The sequence below is a fragment of the Mauremys mutica genome, chromosome 2 (genome assembly GCF_020497125.1).
Source record: "Mauremys mutica isolate MM-2020 ecotype Southern chromosome 2, ASM2049712v1, whole genome shotgun sequence".
Taxonomy (NCBI): Eukaryota; Metazoa; Chordata; order Testudines; family Geoemydidae; genus Mauremys; species Mauremys mutica.
The window spans coordinates 73,585,523-73,608,106 of NC_059073.1; the positions used below are offsets into that span (position 1 = coordinate 73,585,523).

Sequence of the window (22,584 nt, forward strand, 5' to 3'; positions counted from 1 at the left end):
GCTTGGACTGGCAGTAGAAATACTGGCCCACATCCTATAAAGCGCTGAAGTCTTTGGCTCCAGTTTTCCACTATATCTGAGCTGCGCTTGGACATGGTAGAGAGTGGTGGCCTTTGAGAGCTAGTTGTGGCTCCTTGATTCAGAGCCACACAGTCCTAGAACAAATTACAGTTCTGCTGCACAACACTTCCTCCCCACCCTGACCCATCCATGTCCTGGCCCTAGAATGCCCCAGAACCTCCTGCCTCCATCTCCTTATACTAGGAGGAGGGGGATGACAGCTGTCATAAGAGGCAGCACTTTCACCTCTGCCATCTGTACACAAGTGGAGAGTTCCCCTTCACAAGGGTAATTCTCATCTAGCAATTTTAGCCATTTCGGGTCATTTTGTATCACTTAAATGCATTTCAGATAATTTGGCCTTTCAGACCCATTGACTTTCCTGGGGACTGAGGTCACTCAGGGCCTTGGTGGCACTTGGGACATTTCAGGATTGAGCCCTCTGTATACTTGCAGTACTACCAACCTTGGTAGTGTGTTTAAAAAAAAAAACAAAAAAAAAACTGCTTAACCTGTTCACTAAAGACCTATTGACTGATTGCCAGAGCAAAAATCTTTTAATAAGCTTCAGAAATTTTGAGCCTTATGTATCACTTATACAAAACCTCCACTACATTTGAAAATACTTTAATTAAATAAATACCATCATTTCTAACCATGCCTAACTTCATCTGGCTATTGGGAATTCACTTTGTCAGAAATGCCTAAATCTGGGTGGAGGCTCAACAGGCAATTGAGTCTGGAAAATTTGCATCAGTTGATCGAGGTTCAGGTCCTGCTCAGTAGTAAAACTGTTAACGTAGAGAAATTGAGTGTGATGTCACTGGCTTCAAAGGAAGCAGTTGTAAGGTTTATAATTGGGAAGTAGGCCTCAAAAAGGAGAACAGATAATGATAAAAGCAAGGAGAAGCCAGCCAGGGACTGAAGCCAGCACAACATATAGAAAATCTTTCAAGCAGATGGTGTTGCTCTGGGAGTAAATAGGGTAAAATGGAGGGTCAGCTGTGGCCATCATTCCCCTCACAACTGAGAGCCCTCAGACCCAGAACTGTGTCGGGGCGACCACTCCCTCCAAAAGTGCTGGGACCTATGGAGTGCCTCTTTCCCCTAGCCATTGGGCCCTTGGAAAAGAGAGAGCAAGGAGGAGCCAGCAAGAGATTGATCTGGCGGAGCAGCTGCAGAAAGCAGTTCAAGCAGGTACCAATGGACACACATGATGTCATCACAGTGCTTTCTGCAGTTGTTGGTCTGGACATTCTCTCCCCTGTGTTGATTGTCTGTTTGCTCCAACTCTCCACTGCTCATTCCTTCCTCTCTCTAACTCCTCCTTTCCTTTGTATTTCCATGTAGCTAAATTTCCTCCTAACATAACCCCCCAAAAGGATTCCAAGAATAAAACAAGAGGACATACTTGTACCTCTAGTATGACATTTGCATCCCTCACACTGTTCACTCTGCTTTTGTTCTTTCCCTTCCCTTCACCTGTCCTGTCTATGTAGAGTATAAGCTCTTCAGGGCAGGGACTCTCTCTCATTATATGTTTGTGTGGTGCCTAGCACAATGGGGCTCCATTCTTGGCTTGCTCCTAAGCACTACTATAATACATATGACTAATAAGCATAATAGTAGCAGCAGGTTTAAATTTGCAAAGGACTATACTGGACGTTTGCACAAGTATATTTTGGAATATGGAATTTAAGACCTGTGCAGAGTGTGCATGTGTGTTCTGAATTCCACCTTCAGCCCCCGCAACTGATTTGATGTGTCCCTAAATTTTCCCTCCAGAAACACAATTTTAAGTCTGTTTGTCCTTTAAACCTTAACGCTGATATTTCCACACTCCTGCAAGTTTTCTGTTTGTCTGTGATGTATGCAACTTGCTTAGAAGCCAATGATTTTAAACAGCTGCACACTCACTGAATGGGAAAAATAATTCTGTTTTCTCCTTCAATTTCTGTAAGCTAGCCTATTAGTGGCTGACAGTTCTCCTTGAAGCTCTATGTGGCTGAAGTCCAGAAATGAATTATAACATAAAATGGTAGTTACAGGCTTAGAGAAAACAATGTTAGTGCACTGGCAGCTGTGATCAAAGCTGTGCCTAGTTCTCTGAGAGGTAGAAATCCCCAGGTGGCAATCACAAGTTTCATGGAGCAGGATTTACAGGCGGGTTTCATAGTGGGCTCTAGCCAAACAATAATATGCAGCAGAACTCAAAATTTACCACAGGCAGAGTATGCTCTTGATTCAGAACCTGATGTACTGGGACTTAAACCATTTTCCTCAGATAATGAATAAAAACAGCGCCTAAAAGTTCAAAAAGCATTTATTTTCTACTGTAAACAAAATGTACTTAAGAATAATTTGTTTCACTTTTGCATGCAGGTATGTTTATTGGCTTGGGAATATATATCTTCTCTGGCTAGGTTTTCTTTCTGGAGTAACAGTTTATCGTTGTTAAGAGCTTGTGCACTTGATCTCCTCATTTGTTCCACCACCAAAGAAAGCATGTCATCAGGTCAGAGTGTTGGTTTAGAAGAAAGGCAGTTTGCTTTTGATGTATTGAATAACTTTTCTGAGGGTAAGATAACTCTTCCTGCCTGAGAGCATCTTATGGTAACTCAGAAACATGATTGCAGGTGTCAGAAATGTGTAACAATGTCAGCTGGACCATTTTGATTTGTGATGACCCAGTCTGAGAGCTTCAAATACATTTACTTATGTGGACAGTTTCTTGACATGGTATAGGGCAAATGTTAGAAATTTGCAACCTGTGATTGTATATGTCTATGTAAATAATTCATAATTTCCAAGGCAAAAACGGACTATTGTGATCTAGTCCGACTTCCTGTGTAACACAGACCAGAGATATAATTCGTAGAGATGATCTTTTAGAAAACAACCTCCAGTCTTGATTTAAAAATGGTCAGTGATGGAGAATCCACCACTACCCATGCTCAATTGTTCCAATGATTATTTACTGTCACTGTTAAAAGTTGACACCTTATTTTCTGTCTGAATTTATCCAGCTTCAACTTCCAGTTACTGGATCATGTTATACCATTCTCTGCTAGACTGAAGAGCACATTATCAAATATTTGTTCTCCATGTAGATACTTACAGACACTAATCAAGTCACCCCTTAACCATCTCTTTGTTAAGCTAAATAGATTGAGCTCTGAGTCTAACACTATAAAGCGTATTTTCTAACCTTGTAATCATTCATATGGCTCTTCTCCATATCCTCTCCAATTTATCACTATAAATTATCACAGTACTCCAGCAGTGGTCACACCAATGCCAAATATAGGAGTAAAATAACTTCTCTACTCCTACTCAACATTCCCCTGTTTATGCATCCCAGGATCTCATTAACTCTTTTGGCCACAGCATCAACTTGGGAGCTCATGTTCAGTTGACTATCCACCAAGACCCCATATCTTTTTTTCAGAGTCACTACTTCCCAGGAGAGAGTCCCTCATTCTGTAAGTGTGGCCTATATTTACAGCCGTATACATTTACATTTAGCTGTATTAAAACACATTAGGAGAGATTGTGTTCAGTTAAGGGACTAGGGACCCTGCTGGAGTAAAGATGCAAATTGCATTGCACCTTGTCCTAACCTGGCTCGCTGTGGAGGATTTACCCTTGCAGGAGGGCAGGCACTGTTTCCAGCACCACCCTAGTATAGGATTTACAAGGGAGAAAGGCAGTTGTAGTGTCTGTTGGGGGCACTGTAGCCATAAGGTGTCCGTATTTCTAAAATCAAACCTCCAGAAATCTTTGGTGGAAATACTTTTTTGTTTTTTTGTTTTTGGAGGGGGCGGAGAGTTTACAAAATCCACAGGTGCTCTGTGCTGTGGTTTCTGTTTTCAGTCTGCACTGCCTGGGTTGTAAAAGCTCCACATGGAGTAACAGAACAGATGAAAAAGAGGCTGAGCTCTGCCTATGCCACCTTCAACCTCCCCCCCCCCCGCCCTTGCTTCCCACCACTCTATTTAGGGCAACAGCCAGTGCCACCCACTTTTTGGGATGCAGTGGCCACCAAGTGCTACTGCAACCTCCTCTGCTTGGAGCCCTGTACACTGGTTATTGCCAATGAAAGTGGGACTGTGTATTGCTAAAGAGATTTAAATGGACTCAAACAGAAACCTGAAAAAGGCTGCCATGACAACGTGGATTGTGGATTTTTCCTATTAAAGTAGGATTTAAAAATAGAGTAAACCAGGAGACCAAAAATCTGGGACAAAAAGTCCAATTGTAAAGTTTGAATTTTAATATTATTTCCTTAAACTTTTATTTATAATCCTAAAATGAAATTAGAGGTCTTTGTATTATTCAGTGCTAATGGAAGAAACATCACTAGCTGTTTGCCTGTGTCTAGCAAATGGTAAAGGCAGCTGTATCAAGAGAATGAACCAATGTGAAAACCGGGAAGTCAGGTAGATCTTGGCACTCAGCCAACATTTGATCCCTCTTACCGGGGACCCTGGGATCCATACACACAAGCCTCTCTGTTCCCTTTGGGAGTCACAACATCCCTCACTTCTTGGAGAGGAACTCAGGATTCCTCAGATGCCCAAGGACAAGGAGGAAGAATCAGATCCAACAATATTGCCAGCCTTGACAGCAACATCATTATCCCCAAATGAGGTGATTGCACCAACCTCATCTTCTCTGCTTGATGATTACAGGCAGTTCCAGGACCTATTAAGGAAGGTTGCTGATACTCTCCAGATTTCTCTGCAGGAGGTACAAGAGACTTGTCACAAGTCCTTGGACATTCTACATAGTGAAAGGCCTAGAAGGTTTATGCTGCCCTTTAATTAATGGGGCTTGCTAAGGTCATCTGGCATATACCAGCCATTTGTGCCTCTAAGAGAACTGAAAAGAAATACTACATGCCAGCCAAGATAGCAGAATTTTTATTTTACAAGATCCACTCTGTTAGATAAGGATGCTAAACATCTAGACCTATTGGGCAGGAAAGTTTTCACTTCAATCAGCCTTTTCATATAGCCAATTGCCAAGCGTTAACCTCAAAATACAATTTTTGTTAATTGCTCTAAGTTAGTGGAATAGATGGACAGACTCCCACAAGAGTGCAGATCACATTTCTGGCTCTGTTTGAGGAGGGTAAATTGATCGCCAGATCATCCCTCCAAGCCTCTGATGCAGCAGAAACAGCTGTTGTTTCAAGGGCAATGGTATTGTCATGCATTGAGCATCCTGTCTTCATTCTTCAGGATTCTCTAGGGAAGTATAATCTACAGTGGAGGATATGTCTTTTGAAGGGAACAACATGTTCAGGAAGAAAACAGATGAATCTGTGGACTGACTGGGGGATTCAAGGGCAACCCTCTGCTAACTGAGGATCTGCATTCTAGCACCAAGGAGGAAGTACCACAGACCTCAGTCGTACAAGCCTCAGCCAGTGTCTCAATCCTTTTACCACCAAAGGGCATATGAACTCCCATGGAAGTGACAAAAGCTGGAGCAGGGCACACATAATGCTTCCCCTTCTTCCAACCTTAACCTCCGGCTAAGAAATATTTTTGATGGTACTTTCAAGAGCTGCAAACCACTCCAAATGCCGCATCCATCAATCATGAGCCCCAAGACCCAATTTGGGAGTCAACTGGCCCACTTTGCCCAAACTTGGTGGGTGATAACAGCTGGATTGTTGACGTAAAATCATAGAAGATCAGGGTTGGAAGAGACCTCAGGAGATCATATAGTCCACCCCCCTGCTCAAAGCAGGACCAGCCCCAACTAAATCATCCCAGCCAGGGCTTTGTCAAGCTGGCCTTAAAAATCTCTAAGGATGGAGATTCCACCACCTCCCTAGGTAACTCATTCCAGTGCTTCACCACCCACCTAGTGAAATAGTTTTCCTTAATATCCAACCTAGACCTCCCCTACTGCAACTTGAGACCATTGCTCCATGTTCTGCAATCTGCTACCACTGAGAACAGCCTAGCTCCATTCTCTTTGGAACCCATCATACACTCCAGCTGTATTATAGTATTCATCTTCCTTCCCCCTCCAAAAAAACCCTTCCCTGTCCCTCTTGAGGGACCACTCTCAGGAGAGGATGGTCATTGAAGAGGTGAACTTCCTCCTTCAGGTATCCATAGAGCAGGTTCTTTTCAACATTTTACTGAAAATAATTTCTCATAAAAAAAGGAAGGGAGGATGGAGACCCATCTTAGACCTCAGACAGCTCCATGTCTTTATCTGATAGCTGAGGTTTAGGATGGTCACACTGGCATCAATAATTTCCTCACTGAACAGAGACAATTGGTTCTCGGCTTTTGAGGTGAAGGATGCCTACTCCACATAGACCTCCACCCCTCACACAGAAGGTTCCTGAGGTTCTCCATGGACAGGCACCACTACCAATATAGGGTACTCTCCTTTGTCCTTGCAACTGTGTACTTGTAGGTATCCTTCATGCTATCAGTAGTAGCAGCTTACCTGGAGCACCGCAAGTCATCAGTTTTTCCCTATTAAGTGCCTTTAAGTCTGCTTCTGCACCCACAGTATCAAACTTAGAAAATGCATGCTCGGGGCAGTTCAGGTCATATTTAATAATAGTATAAAAGAGTCCACTAGAAAATAGTACATAGCCAAGTGGAAATAGTTATCAGTTATCAGATAACCCCCGAGGACTCTGACATGCTGACTTTTTTAGAATATCTTCTCTCCTTAAATACCAATGGTGTCTCACTTAGTTCACTACAGGTTCATTTGATAGCTATCAGCACCTGTCACTAACAGGGAAAGGATCACTTGATGATTACCTGTTCTGTTCATTCCCTCTGGGGCACCTGGCATTGGCCACTGTTGGAAGACAGAATACTGGGCTAGATGGACCTTTAGTCTGACCCCGTATGGCCATACTTATGTTCTGATAACTACTTTATCTTCATCCATCCTGTAACAGTACTTTTTTGAAAGGCCTGGTTAGAACCTTTCCTCCTGTAAGTAAGTGCACTCCGATGTGAGACCTGAATTTTGTCCTCTTAGCACTAACAAGACCTCCATTTGAACCCTTGGCTTCTTGGTCCTTATCCCTTTTATCCATGAAAGTCACCATTCTAATTGCCTTCACCTTAGCTATAAGGGTGGTGAACTGGGAGCCCTCAGGGCAGATCTGCCATATACAGCCTTTCACAAGGATAAGAATGCTCTGAGGCTACATCTTAAACTTACGCCTAAACTGATCTTGGATTTCCATCTAAATCGGACAATCCACTACCTCCATTCTTCCAAAAACCACATACTGCTAGTGAAAACAGGTGGCCTCACTCCACAAACATCCATTGATCTGGGGCGTTCTACCTACAAAGAATAAGACCATTTAGAAAATCACCTGCACTGTTTATATCATTCACAGAATGGATGAGAGTGGAAACAGTCTCCTCACAAAGACCTTCCGAGTGGATTTTGGGGTAGATTCTGCTCTGTTAGAAGTTGACAAACATCCCTGCACCACAAGGTCTGAGAGGTCACTCTACTGGAGCCCAGACCACCTCTGTAGCTTTCATTTCAAGACATTCCTATTGTTGAAATCTGTAAAGCGGCTATGTGGGGTTCAGTGAATGTCTTATCAAGACATTGTGCCTTAGTGGATGCTTCTGAAGATGTCAAGTATCAGAGGGGTAGCCGTGTTAGTCTGGATCTGTAAAAGCAGCAAAGAGTCCTGTGGCACCTTATAGACTAACAGACATATTGGAGCATGAGCTTTTGTGGGTGAATACCCACTTCGTTGGATGCATGCCACAGGACTCTTTGCTGCTTCTGAAGATGATGTCTCTCTCAGTACAGTTGTACTCCTTTCAGAAGTATCACAGAGGTCCTCAAAACTTTCTCTTCAATAAGCACTGCTTGGCAATCACCCACAATGGAATACACATAAGCACTCGAAGAAGAAAGAGAAGTTACTTACCTTATACAGCAACTAGAGTTCTTTGAGATGCGTGGTCCCTATCTGTATTCCACTACCTGCCCTGCTTCAGATCCTAACATATGATCATGGTAGAGAAGGAACAGGAGGTAGGTGGTCCACACTGCCCTTAGGCCTTTGGCTCAGAGGACAAGGAGGAGAAGGGTGCAGGAGCAGACTTACAGACACTGCTAGCAATGCTCTTCCAGTTTCAGGCTCATGTAGCTCACGTGCACTCACAGTGAAGTATACAAAGGGTCCAAACATCTTGAAGAACTTCAGTTACTGTATAAAGTAAGAACTCTCTTTTCACCGATTATTTGTCCTTAATGCGAATGTTACTGTGTTTGGCCACTTGTTACACATCCTTTTTTTCTGATGTTTAGCCCAAATTATTATGCAAGCAAACATTAATTTAAATGAGTTTCATTAAACGGTATAAGTAGTTCAGCAGGCGTTCTTCTGCTTGGTTACAGACAGTGATGGCTTGGGGCCACTACCTGCTGGTAGACATCAGCTTCACCTCTTCTGTATCAGTGGGTTCTTAAACTGGCACTGTGAACAGCAGGGAAAAGGATTGTTAAAAATACATGGATTTCCTGTTTACAGAGATTGTGTTCTGTGGGTTTGTTGGGTGCTTTCAGTATTTTCAGCCAATGCCATTGATTTCCCTTCCATCCAATTGCTTCACAATGTCCAGAAAAGATAACTATATTTATGGTCTTTCCACAGGTATATTCACTTCAATCAAATAGAAACAGTCAAGCCAGAAACCTTCAGAGACCTCCCAAAATTAGAAAGATTGTAAGTGCTGGTTGGGCAAACTTTTCATTAGTTCTTTGTTCTTGATTTGTCTTCATTATTCAAAATCTGACTGATCTAAATAAATTCTGTGCCCTTTTATCTACAGAAGTGCTGAAAAGTAGAGGAAATTCTGTAATAGTCACCCTAGTAAGATAGCAAGATATTGTAATGCAGATTTCCTTCACAAACCCTCCAGCCAAGAAGAACTCTTTCCAGTCTGAATTGTATGGCTGTAGACAATCCCAAGGTGTCATTTTCAGTGAATTGACTTTAGATCTCTCTGAAAGTGAGTTTAGATTTCTTTCAGGTAACAAAAGACATTATTTCAATCAAAACTCTGGAAGGATTTTGTAACAGAAGCTGTTTGGCATGATACCTTTAACTGTGACTCATTTATGGCCTCATCTCCTCTGGGAATTACCTCAGTTACAGCCATCAGTTGTCAGACCCCTCTCAAAGCTGCAAACCCATAGTGTGAACAGGCAAAGGCTATGTCTACACTGGACTTTTCTGTTGGTGGCTTGTAAAGTATGTAGTCTGGTAGCTCCCCTAGCATGAGTTTAAGTCGCAGTGATGACAGTGAGATGTGGCTTAGGTGAGTAGAATATAGACATGGCCTAAAGGGTGTAACCTACATGGCTCTCTGCTCACCCAAGTCGTGCTCTCCTGTCTACACTGCTACTTTTAGCCATGTAGTGTCCCGCTGCCTCCCAGCTGCTAGAGCCTTTCCCCACTGCAGGAAAAGACTCCAGTAGCAGGGAGGAATTGGAGAAAGACTCCACAGAGGCAAAGCCTCCAGCAATGTGGAAAGGCTCTGCCATCTCCCCACTGCTAGAGCCCTTCCCCGCCAAAGGGAAAGAATGCAGCTGCTCCCCACTATTGAAGCCTTCCCCACGGCAGGCAAACTCTGTCAGGGATGGAAAAGCTCTTATAAGGAGAGCTGCTGAAGCTTTCCCCCCACTCCCTGCCTTCCCCCTGCCTGAGCCTTTCACTGACATGTGCAGCTATACACTACAGTGTAGACGCAGCCTGCTTTTCTTGTGGCTACACATTCCCTACATACCGCCAACAGTGGCATGTAATGTAGACATAGCCGACAATGTCACCATTTCCTCCAGTGGTGATTATGCTACTTTCAAGCAGAGCTAAATGCAACCAGTTCAAATAGTTGCTTTGTCAGGAGTTTTCGCTGGAGTGGCTACATCGCTTAGTGATGGCACTAATCTGGAGAAATCCTCATTGTAGAGAAGGCCTTAAATAGAAATGATCAGGAGACCCCTATGCTTGTGGGGAAACAAAGGCCATTCACCATAAATAACTCAGATATTTCTTTTGTCATCTGAAAGAAATATAATCAATATTTATTAGTAAGCTGTGGTTAAATAATAAACCCCGCCCCCCCTTAGCCTTAGCTTTTATAAACGACAACTTTACTAATTTGTTATTATGCAATGGTTTTTTATTGTCAGATTTTAAAACATACAATGCAGAGCCATGTTCTTTGTAATATATTAATATCTAATTCTGCAAAGGACTCTGTCAATTATTAAGGCATATCTTCTGTTCCTCAGATTTCTGCATAACAATAAGTTGTCTAAGATCCCAGGTGGAAGTTTTTCTCATCTGGATTCACTAAAGAGGCTGTAAGTTTTGGAAAACAATTTTGTAAATAATGATACTCGTATTCTACTGCAAAACTGTGTGAACTGTGAAGAAAGGTTTTTAATTAGGTTAGTTAAATGAAGACCACAGCTTTCTGATAAAGTGGTTTTTGGCATGCTCTTCACCATGGGATAGAGAAAGTGACGTAATGTACTGTGTTTGTTCTAACATTTCATAAGAAGTGAAATATGAACAGAAATTAGAAGAAATTCCATAAGACACAAGGCTGAAAGAAAAGGTGGGGGAAGGGAGAACAAGGCTGAAGAATGAGAAATGAAGGGGAAGGCAAATGAGGCGAAGGGAAGGAATGTGATAGCAGCTACTAAATATAGAATAAGGGAAATTAAGGCTAAATCAGAACAGAATTCGGTGACTCTCGTTTAATAGAAATGGATGGCCTGTTTGTAGACATGAGAACCAAATGGTCCATTTAATTTTATATGCCTGCAAATATCATGCATTCTGTTCTTCCATGTCCTATTTGGTCGGCAAATGGACATACATTTTTTCCTACAGAGAGAGTTTGGAGCCTCACGTGTTCCTTTCTTGTTGCACATCCTCCTCTTCCTTTTCACATCTCATGATCAGTTAGCAAGCTACAGGTGTGGGACTTCAAAACTTAAATTTAACCCCTAATTTTACTGTTTGTTCCTCAACTGTTGTTACTAAGACATAATGTCTCCAAAACCAGATGTGGAAATTCCTGCTTGAGGGGCTCAATCCTCTCCCCCCTTGAATTTGGTGGGAATTTTGCCACCTATTTCCATGGCACCAGGACTGGGCTCAAGGTTCTAAAAAGTCTCTAGGCCATAAGGATTTATTTGAATTGGCAAATTGGTCCCAGTTCAGCAAAGCACTGAAGTACATGCTTAGGTCCATCCCTATTCAGTAAAGTATTTCAGCACATGCTTAAAATCAAATGTCTTTAAGTCGCAGTGAACAAGTAGATGCTTCAAGTTAAGTAAGTGATGATGGGCTTTAAGATAGGTTTAAAATTCAGTAGTTGTCAAAGCAGTTTGCTGAATCATGGCCAAAGAGAAAACATTCACAACTTTATTGTCTTACCCTCACAGTTTCAAGGATAAAGGTTATGTCTACACCGCAATTAGACACCGGTGGCTGGCCCGTGCCAGCTGACATGGGCTTTCAGGGCTCGGGCTGCACGCCTGTTTAATTGTGGTGTAGATGTTCTGGCTCAGGCTGCCGCCCAAGCACTGGATCCTGCCACCACACAAGATCCTAGAGTCTGGGTTCCAGCCCGAGCCTGGGCGTCTACGTGGCCATTAAACAGACTCTTAGTCTGAGCCCCACAAGCCCAAGTCAGCTGTCACGGGCCGGCCATGGGTTTTTAATTGCAGTGTAGACATACCCTTAAAGCTTACAGAAGTAAAAAACAGCTTCGCTCCTTAGCTTGCTCCTTACCAAAAGCTAGGAACATAAGAACAACAAGGAAAAGAGAACACCAACACCATATGGCCCATCAGTGTGCTCTAGGTGTGTGATGCTGCTATCACAAAAAATGAAAAATTGAGGATTCATATAACTTGGTATTACTAATACCTCCATAGGGGCCTATTCTCCTGTCAATATGTGAGTGTGATTCCTTTTGGTGATAATGGGAACTATATACATATACTGAGGTGAGATTATTCTCTGTAGTGTTTTGGAACAAAAAGTGCCATTTACACAAAAGCCAATTGCCAGCTTACAATATTGATCAAAAAAAGCGAACATTGAAATCATTTCCAGGGGAATATTTTGTTTGGTTGTTTTTCAGTCTTTTTGAGGTTCAGAAAAATCCTACTCCCTATTAGTTGACTTTTTTTTTGTATTTGATTCCAGAATTCTGAAACTCAGAAATAAACAGTTGCAAAGCAAGTAAGCCTGCTACTCCTGGTGGGCAGCTAATGACAAAGAGAGAGAGAGGGAGAGCCTCAAGGGCCACACTGTTACAGAAAGGCACTTTAAATGTGTTTATAGGCTTAATCTTTTTACCTTCAGAAAGCACAACCTTTTAATCTGAAAAGAACCATTTGAAAAATAGCTTTCAGGGGGGATGGTTTTATAGAATAACTGGCTAAGCTACTATAATCATCCTGAACATGTTAGCATCCCTTAAAGACGAGAGAGAGGGCTTGTCTACCCTTGTATACTAATGCTATAGCAGCACAGCTTCACTGATGCAGCTGTGCTACTGTAGCAGTTCAGTGAAGACACTGCCTACACTGCAAAGCCCACCCCACAAAGAGGCGGTAGCTATATCGACAGGAGAAGCCCTCCCATCAACATAGCACTGTCTACACTAGGGGTTAGGTTGCTATAACTGCGTTGCTCACAGGGGAAGATTTTCCACCCCCTGAGCAATGTCGGTGTACTGACGTAAGTTACTAGTATACATCAGGTGGTGTGGTTGTGGAGGTAGGGGTTGGGATAGGGGAGAAGGACATTCCATTAGTTAGGGCCTTAACCTCGGTCTTAGGAGACCAACATTCAATACCCTGCTCTGCCACAGACTTCCTTTGTGACCTAGGAGCCTCAGTGTCCGTATCTCAGCTCCCCTTCTGTAAACTGGAGATAATATTCCTCTAGCTCACAGGGGTGTTGTGAAGATAAGTAGATTAAAGTTATGGAGGCACTCAGATAATGGAAGTCATTTAAGTACCTGAAATAAATGGAAATCAATATTCCCTTCAAGTTATAGCAGTTGACCTCATCATCATGACATATTCCTTGCAGTTGAACAATCTAAAATACAGTGTAGCAGGCTCTGAATGTATGGTGTGATGATAGAAGGTTAAGGGCAAGCGTCTGACACTAATAACCAAATAGTTACTTCAAGGGTGATTTATATTTCTTTTAAGGTATGGATAAGAAAAAAGTGCCTTTAAAAATTTTATTCTGTGAAAATTGAATCCCAGAAATATTACATACCCAACATAAAATGTATACATGCATTCAAATACTATCTTAGAAACAGAGAAAATATCATGAAAACATTACAAAAACAACTGCACATTTCAATGTTTATGGCTGTTAGTTCTGTCGTGTCATTTTTAAAGCTTATAGGAATAGCCATACTGGGTCAAACCAAAAGTCCATCCAGCCCAATATCCTGTCTTCTGACAGTGTAATGGACCTGAAGAGTTTAGTTTTCAAATTCCTGGCTGCCTCTGACTTTAAATAGTGTGAGTTTTTTGAATGACATCATTATTAATGTTACTTTTAGGACCAAGCCTTATTCTTGACCATTGAACAGGAGGTGGTTGTCATAAGTGAAACCAACACATAGATAAATCAGATAGCTTTATTTTATTTTATTTTTTAATAAAGGCATCCATTAGTTACAACTAAAATGAGTCATCTGGAGGTTCAGTTAGGTGGATCTGTGTTGGGAAGGAGTGGAAGCACATTTCTAGAGGACCCAGCAAAGCATTTAAGCCACATACATAGTTTTAAACATGTACATGAATCCCATGGAACTTCAGCAAAAGCTTCCAGTGGAGTAGGAATGGTCTTAATCATGTTATGCTATGCCAAACTGGGGCCAGAGCAAGGTGTAAGGTATAGTAAGAAGTCCCTGAGGACACCTGGGTCTCCTCACACCCTGCCAAGAAATGCTGCTGCACCCAGCTGTGACACTACACAACAAATTCCTTTTGTCACTGAAGTGCTGGGAAACAGATTATATCTTGCAACTGTGTATTGGTGTGGAGAGAAAGTGATCCATGCATCCACTTCTCTCTGTAGTGTACTGAGTAGTAATAATAATAATAGGATATATACCAATCTCCTAGAACTGGAAGGGACCTTGAAAGGTTATCAAGTCCAGCCCCCTGCCTTCACTAGCAGGACCAAATCCTGATTTTTGCCCCATATCCCTAAGTGGCCCCCTCAAGGATTGAACTCCCAACCCTGGGTTTAGCAGGCCAATGCTCAAACCACTGAGCTATCCCTCCCCCCTGAGCTATGGCTGACCCCTTCTTGTACATAGCCAGATTTTCTAATGGATATTTGCACCTTGTGGCTATTAATGTTCTGTACTGAATTATACTGGAGCTGAAAGGCAGATTACCTTTTTATGCCAACATATGGAAGACAAATCATTTTTGAAGAAAAGATTGTAATCTTGAGCAGGGAAGCAGGAAGAAAGGAAATGCAAAATGTAACAAGCCAAAGATTTTTACTGTGTGCGTGTGTGTATGTATGTATGTGGACACACACAGATTAGTCATTTTGAAGGAACTGTACTAGCATTAAAATAGTAAAAGTTACGTTAAATATAATCCAGTTGGTGACATGTCATTTAATGTACATTCTAGACAGTTGTTTTTATTTCATGTATGCACAGACGCTTGGACTCTAATGCCTTAGTTTGTGACTGTGAATTAATGTGGTTGGCTGAACTAATAAAAGAATATACCAGAAATGGAAATACTCAAGCTGCTGCCACCTGTGAATATCCCAAGAGACTTCATGGCAGGTCTATTGCATCGGTAATAGTGGAAGAATTCAACTGTGGTAAGTTAAGTTGGCTGCATGCATCTTTGGAGAGAAAATTGTTTGTACGTCTTCTGGCTTTCAGCCTACAGGTATCTATTTTTATATATTATGGAAAATAAATTACATTTATTTATTTTCATGAAAATTTATTGAAACACTTGAAAATATGAGTGCTTTTGGTTTAGTCAGGTCTTTAAAATGAAGAACTATTGAAGTCTTTGATTATGATCATTTTTCCCCCCATAGAATACAACTTAAAGTAGAATCTTGCTAAACTAGACTATATTCATCTCCATAATTAGCATGCAGGAAATAGTTTCTCTGCATTTCTCTGCAAAGATTTTATAGAATAGGTTGTAGTGAAATCTTATTACTACAACTTCATTTTTTTAAAATCAACTATACTAGTGAATATTATAAAAACAGAAATCTAAACTGTACTTATAATATAAAGGCATGAAGTACATTGTATGATGGAATATTTGTTATAGGGTGTGTGAAAATTAATAAAGTTCTCATGTGTTATCACTCAAAAACACCAAGGATCAATTTTTGTCCGAGTTAACATTTTTTATACAGTAAGGTGCCAATCCTGCAATGATTTATACACTTGCCTCTCCATACGCACAATGCTTTAAATGGGATTATTAACAATGAGTAAAGAACAGGACATCGATAATTATTTGTAGGGTCTTCAATTCTCTGTGTGTAGAGAGAGATGTTGTTCAGTAAAGACTCCACAGTTAAGGTTGCGACGATACTTAATTTCTCTGTGGAAAGTTATATCTTGGATTGTATTTTTCTATCAAGGAATGTCAGTTTGAAGACATGGTTTCATTTCATGTTTTAAAATCAATTCAGATAAACAAATTTCTCTATGTATTGTTTTCTAAGTGTGAACCAAATGCTGGAAGATACCTGGAAAGAGAGTGAATTCATCCTTTCTTGCAAATAGGCATAATAATGCAGTTCAAGCGTAGCATTAATGTTTTTTGGTATACTGGCTGGGGTCAGCATCCCCCAAAGCCCCACTCTGTGTTATTCTCTGTCTGTCTGTCCATCCATCTCTTCCTCCCTCCTTCACCATGATAATACCTGTTCATAGTAATACAAGGAATAATTTGCACGGGGAGCCATTGTCTGGTCATGGTGGCACATATGAACATGCAGGGCAGAAAAGCTCTGCCTACTTATAATAATAGTAGTAATAATAATAATATGATCAAGAACTAGAAAACACCCAATGAAATTAAAAGGCATTGGATTTAAGGTGGATGAAGGAGATATTTTTTCAGAATGTATATGAGAGAGACTGTCAAGTATTAGAGGGGTAGCTGTGTTAGTCTGGATCTGTGGCACCTTATAGACTAACAGATGTTTTGGAGCATGAGCTTTCGTGGGTAAATACCCACTTCCCACGAAAGCTCTTGTTCCAAAACATCTGTTAGTCTATAAGGTGCTACAAGATAGACTGTGGAACTCTTTGCACAAGATAACACTGAGACAAAATAACAGGATTTTAAAAAAGGATTAGACTTGTATATTAAGCAGTAACATTTTATTCACAATTTCATTTGGTAGAAATAAAATCTTGTAAGAAAGACAGTATAAAACAAAGCAGTAAACAGCTACTTAACTGATTACCTGTACACCTTTTGTAGGATTCTTTTAATCTTGATTGTTTAACTAAAGAAAGTGACTCGAGGGTTGAATGTAGTTTTATAGAGTTTATTAAATACCCTTAACAATAGCAACTAATAGTATAAGATATAATAAGACAAAAATAACATTAGACTATGATTTGGCTAACAAACTAAAACAAATTGATGGATATAACCATTTTTTAGAATTAAATCACACAACCATAGTAAAAATAACACATACACAATCACTATGATGGGAAGTTGACTTTGTTTAGATTTTTGACTAATTGTTCCTTGGTATAGATCAGGGTTCGGCAACCTCTGGCACATGGCTCGCCAGGGTAAGCACCCCGGCAGGCTGAGCCAGTTTGTTTACCTGCCGCATCCGCAGGTTCGGTTCGCTGCTCCAGGCCAATGTGGGTGGCGGGAAGCTGCAGCCAGCACATCCCTCGGCCCGTGCTGCTTCCTGCAGCCCCCATTGGTCTGGAGTGGCGAACTGCGGCCAGTGGGAGCTGCGATCTGCCAAACTTGCCGACACGGCAGGTAAACAAACCAGCCTGGTGAGCCACGTGCCAGAGGTTGCCGACCCCTGGTATAGATCTTCACTTGTGTCAACTGGTTGTCAACTCTGGCAATGCTAATGCAGAAGAAAAACAATCCAAAGTTTGATCACAAAACAACTTAGTCAATTACTTACATGCCAGTTCAGTCACGTCTCCTTCCCAATTGATCTATAATAGGCACCTACTTCCCAATAAATTATATTAGCCCCAGGATCTGATTAACACTCCTAACTAATTAAAATAACACCTAGCCAGAGTGCCCATGAGGTAAACCCTATCATTAAAGTTTACAGTATTTTGCCCAGAGCTGTATCACTTAGTTGACTTCTCTTTTATACATATTTTAATTACAAAATTACATTCTATCAAGTTTCCCCATTTTACTACTGTATCTGGCACATCAAACACATCAATGTTCGATATTAATTTAATATGTTTTCAATTCATTCATTCACAGACACGGAAAAAGGGAAAGTTGCTAGTTGCAACAGCAGTACATTCTTGTGAAAGATTGCAGTAACTCTGAGTTTCTTCAAACAATTGAAGAAATCTAGCCCATTGCACCTTGATTTTTAGCCTTCTAGTTTTCTAAAAGGCCTTGATGCCTGGGCAATTCTGAAATAGTAATTACTGATAACATTGGGGACCTTAGTTACTCCATTGTTCCAAGAATACCAAGCCTCAGAGAAAAGTCAACTATCTGTGGTTAGGAAGTAGCTTCCTTTATGGGCAGTTTATTTCATTGTTGTTCATTACAGGGTTCCTTGCATTTCCTTCCCAAGCATCTGGTACTGATTGCTGTCTGATTCAGGATACCAGATAGGGAACCACTACTCTGTTCAGATATAATTCCTGTGTAACTCCTGAGGGATTTCTGCACCAAAAAATAAAAATTGTATGCACAATATTTTAAAATTCTGCAAATTTTATTTGTCAATAAATAAATGTGGGGTCTCCAACATGGCACTGGGGAGCATGGGCCACTGGCTGCATGGAGGTGGGAGGATCACCCTGCAGCCCACTCCCAGGACATGGACTCAGCAGTGAGGTTGCACCCAACCCAGACACAGTGCAAGGGCCAGGCCTGCCCCAGAAACATCTTGGGCCCTGCCCTCTATTCCAGGCACACCAAGATAGCAAGCAAGAGGGGTCCAAGTCTTGCATGCATGCCCATCCCTGTCCCCTAATCTAGATGTGGGGCGAGCAGGCTCTGCTCGACAAGATCCAAGTGTGGAGGGGCTTAGTGTGGGGGGAATCCAGGGATTTGTATGAGGCAGTCTGAGTGTGGGTGGCTCAGTATCAGGTTTAGGGGGGGCATCTGGATGCACAGGGGCTGTCTGGCGGTTTCTGGGTGCAGGGGGAGTTCGACTCTGCAGTGGGGTCCAGGTGAGTGTGGCTGGGGCTCAGCAAAGGGGGTTGGGGTGTGGGAGGGATGGGGCTCAGAAAAGTGGGGGTCTGGGTGCTGAGGAAGCAGGGCTTGGTGGGATTGGGGTCCAGGTGCAGCTGATTGGGTTCAGTGGAGTGGAAGATTGAGTGCAGGGGGGCTCAGTGGGAGGTGGTCTGGGTGCAGGGGTGGGGGTCCGGATGCAGAAGGTGAGATTTGGCAAGGTTGAGTTCTGGGTACGGTAGCGGAGGGGAGGCAGAGTGATCTGTGTGTGGGGGGAGGTTCAGATGCATGGCGGTTGAGAAGATAGGGGAGCAGCTCCCCATACAGTGAGCGCTCCCCCACGGCTGTGGAGTGATGGAGTCAGGAATTGGGGGATGGGGTGGTGCAGAACTTCCTGCCGTCAGGGGAGGTTTCTAGGGGTGGATCTGACCTGGCCCCAGATGCTCCTTGCATGGGAAGAGGAGCTGAGTCCAGCACAGGGTAGGAGCCACTGGCTGGGGCGTCTCCAGCCATCCCCCACCACCGTGATTTACCACTCCGCTAGCTGCTCCAGGTGCCCAAAACTATATGCCTGCACTGCTGGGGAGGGGCCTGTGACTGCTCTTGCAGCTTCCCTTTGCTTCCCTGTCAGTCATTTTTCTGTGGGGAAGCAAGGAAATTTCCTGGGGACATGAATTCTGTGTGCATGCAATGGTGCAGAATTCCTCCATGAGCACTGTGTTCTTATGTCCCTCGGAATGGTCTCTCTGTAACTCTTAATAGAAGGCAGAATCTGAATGACCCATTTCAACTCTATGGTTCCTCTAGGGTGCTCCTTGGAGCAATGTAAACTAGAATTTGTGTCTATGGATACTAAGATAACTAGATTTATTGATTTTGAATTGAATATGTCTAACTATACTATCTTTTAAAGATGTATTTGTCTAGGTTAGTTTGGGAGTCTGACTTTGTGTACGTGGCTGAAAAGATGTGATTAAGAGATGGAAAAAAATGAATGGAAGGATTATAGGCAGCAGAGAAAGCTACAGAAAATTTACTGTGAAAGTGGTAATGTCTGTCTGAACATCTGTCACTTCTAGATTTTAATTGATAAGTGAAGGATTCTGAAACCTTTAATCAAAAACTCAATTATATTCAAATTAAATTAATGTAAAATGTTAAGTGATTAGCAGTGTAGTCTAATGTAATGCCCATTACTTCTGTGTGCTTTTATGGTAGATTAAGGTGACCAGACATCCCAGTTTTATTATGGGAGTTTTAAGGTACTTACTGTTTCAGGATATTAAAATGTTAATTAAAATTTCTGCTTCCAAAGCATATTCTTCCATCCATCTCCTCCTTTGCATGCACTGAAACATGTAATTCAGAATGTGAGAGAGAGAGATTCTATAATTGTGAACTACCACAGGGTGTCATGGAAGCAAATATCACAGCCAGAGGGAAATGAACATGACAATATTACATTTTATGGAGTTTTGTTCTACGGTGAACCAGACTGTACATATTCATTAATTTAGTGCCAATATAGTGTCAGTCTTAACTACAGCCTTTCTAGGCTATATCCAACTATCATACTCTAATAGAATCCGTGTTAAGCCAATGAAAGTTTTCTACAAAATGTCTGTGGTAGGATATGACTACTTTACATTGACAGGCTGGTTAATATAATACCAGTGTCAACTACTAGGTATCTTACTACAAATGAAGCTGAATGAAAAACTAGTTTGGGAAAATATTTTAAAATTGTTTTCATTCTGAAGGGTTTGGAATGGACATAATTTTGGTTTTTACCACATTTTTCATAATTTTTAAAGAACATTATTGAAAACACTATCATAATGGTCATTGTAACTTTTCATTTTCCAAAAACCTGATTTTAGAGAAATGTAAGATTTTGATATTTTCTTTAATTAAAAAAAAAAAGATATTGACTTTTTTTGTGAAGGCAATTTTTTGATTAAAAAAAATTGAACAAGCTTTTGTTCAAAATTTTTGACAACTCTGATTAAGACCCTTTCTGCTTTACATTGACTAAAATGTGTATGTTTGTCTCATGGCTGTGAAGCTTATGTCTGAAAGCATCAATGCAATGTAATGTATTAACCAATATATTTCTGTAATACTGAAAGAGGAAAATTCTCATGTACAGGTTTTACAATCGGTAAACTACATTAAATAAGCAGGTAGTTAACATTAGTGCAAATGCTTGCAAAATGTTACTAACAGTGCGTATAAAATCTACAGGTATAATAATCTACAGGTAACCTGAGCCCATGATGTCCTGCTATTTTAGACATAAACCTGTGTACTATAGATATGACTAGGAACTGAAATCCCTTCCCATGATCAATTTTGTGTGTTTCTGAAATAAAAATCATCCCAAATCATGACAAAAAATCAAAACTGCAAATTTTTGCACAGGAAGGAATTTTCAGAAAAAATTAATTTTGGGAGAACTGAAACTGATTTTTTTGAGCTTGCCAGCAGCCTGCAGAAAGTGAAATTAACAAGACCCTTCCAGACAGACAGCTGAGGTGCTGACATTTGGATTTACCTGTGGAAAAATTATTTTGATTGTGCAAAAAGGGCATTTTCTGACAGTAAATTCCTGACTAGTTCTAGTGTGTGTACTGGCACATTTTCTTCCTAAACTTGAAGCATTTTCTCTTCTAAAGTAACTAAAAAAGGCTTTGATTTTACAGACTATATAAACAAGAACATACATAAATAGATTCACCAAAATAGGAAAATAGACTAACCCGATCCTAGATCCTAATACTGAATAATATACGAGTATGATTATGTAAATTGCTTGAAAATACAGTGGTCACATTTTAAAGGTTGGTTTTTTTTCTTTTCCATTTTGAAAGATTCTACCAGTATATGAAAGATTCTTTTTTCTTAAAATGGGAAATACTGATAGTCTCAAAAGACATTTTTCAATGTCATCCCATGTATAAATATTTTTATTTTATTTTATGTGTTTTACTGTTTTTTAATGTATTTATCTTATTTGTGGAGCTGTAAGAAAATATTCAGTACCATACAAGAAATCAGTCATAAGGAGATTATGGTCAGAAATGTCACTTTTCTCACAACTGTCATTGCACCTTGCCTTTAGCAATGAACTTAAAAAAAGGATCATTACATTACATCACTTACATTATAAGTTCCTGGATGCAAATGTTGTGGAGTATTTTAGAAAAAACAGCATCCTTTAAATTTCTAAACAAGATAATTTACACGTAATAGGCAGAAGTTAGTTTAAACAAACAAATTATATTAATTATTTACCAACTGCTAAACTTAAGACTCGCAACAGCAAATCTAATTTCAAGAGCGGGTGCTTAATGTACGCTGTGTCATTTTCCCAACAAAACCTCTAGTCACGTTTTAAATCATGTTGAAAAATTATGTTTTCCGTCCAAAAGTCAGCATTAAACTTTTTGGTGTCACTTTTGTTCTTACCCATTCCTTTTTCTCACAGAGAAACCTCGTATTACTTCTGAGCCACAGGATGCAGATGTTATCCCAGGGAATACTGTCTACTTTACTTGCAAAGCAGAAGGAAATCCTAAACCCAAGATAATTTGGATACATAACAAGTAAATCTTAACCAATCATTGCACATGTATACTAGTCTATTTTCAAATGCTAATTATTATTAACACCTGGGTTTGTGGACTAGCAATCTAGAGTGAGTGTGTGTGTGTTTTCTAATCTAAGTCACTCTGTAGAAGACTGGTTATGAAAATTCTACACAATTCATTTTCAATGAAACTCATGGAGGAAAAGAGTTATTATTTAATACTTTCTTCACTGACCTCTATGCTGCTTTGGCCTATTTTTAAAAATGACAGGGAACTACAGGATCCTTTAAAATGCCTCCTCCCTTTCATTTTCCATCAGAACTCCCCCATGCCTTAGGTGCAATGTGCACAGGTTCATTTTCCAGATGAGGTAGCTGAGGAACAGAAAGTTGCAGTGATTTGCCAGAGGTGACATAGGATGCTTGTGAGA

The 22,584-nt window shown here is 40.8% G+C and overlaps 1 protein-coding gene across 1 annotated transcript in view; it reads left to right on the plus strand.

The window, feature by feature from the left end:
- The window catches only part of PXDNL (peroxidasin like), a 282,705-nt gene that overhangs the window by 165,643 nt on the left and 94,478 nt on the right, over positions 1–22,584 (plus strand). Inside the window, exons 5-8 of the mRNA XM_045004068.1 lie at positions 8,738–8,809; positions 10,381–10,452; positions 14,820–14,989; positions 22,052–22,169. Coding sequence (XP_044860003.1) covers positions 8,738–8,809; positions 10,381–10,452; positions 14,820–14,989; positions 22,052–22,169 — 432 coding nt within the window. The remainder of the gene's footprint in view (positions 1–8,737; positions 8,810–10,380; positions 10,453–14,819; positions 14,990–22,051; positions 22,170–22,584) is intronic.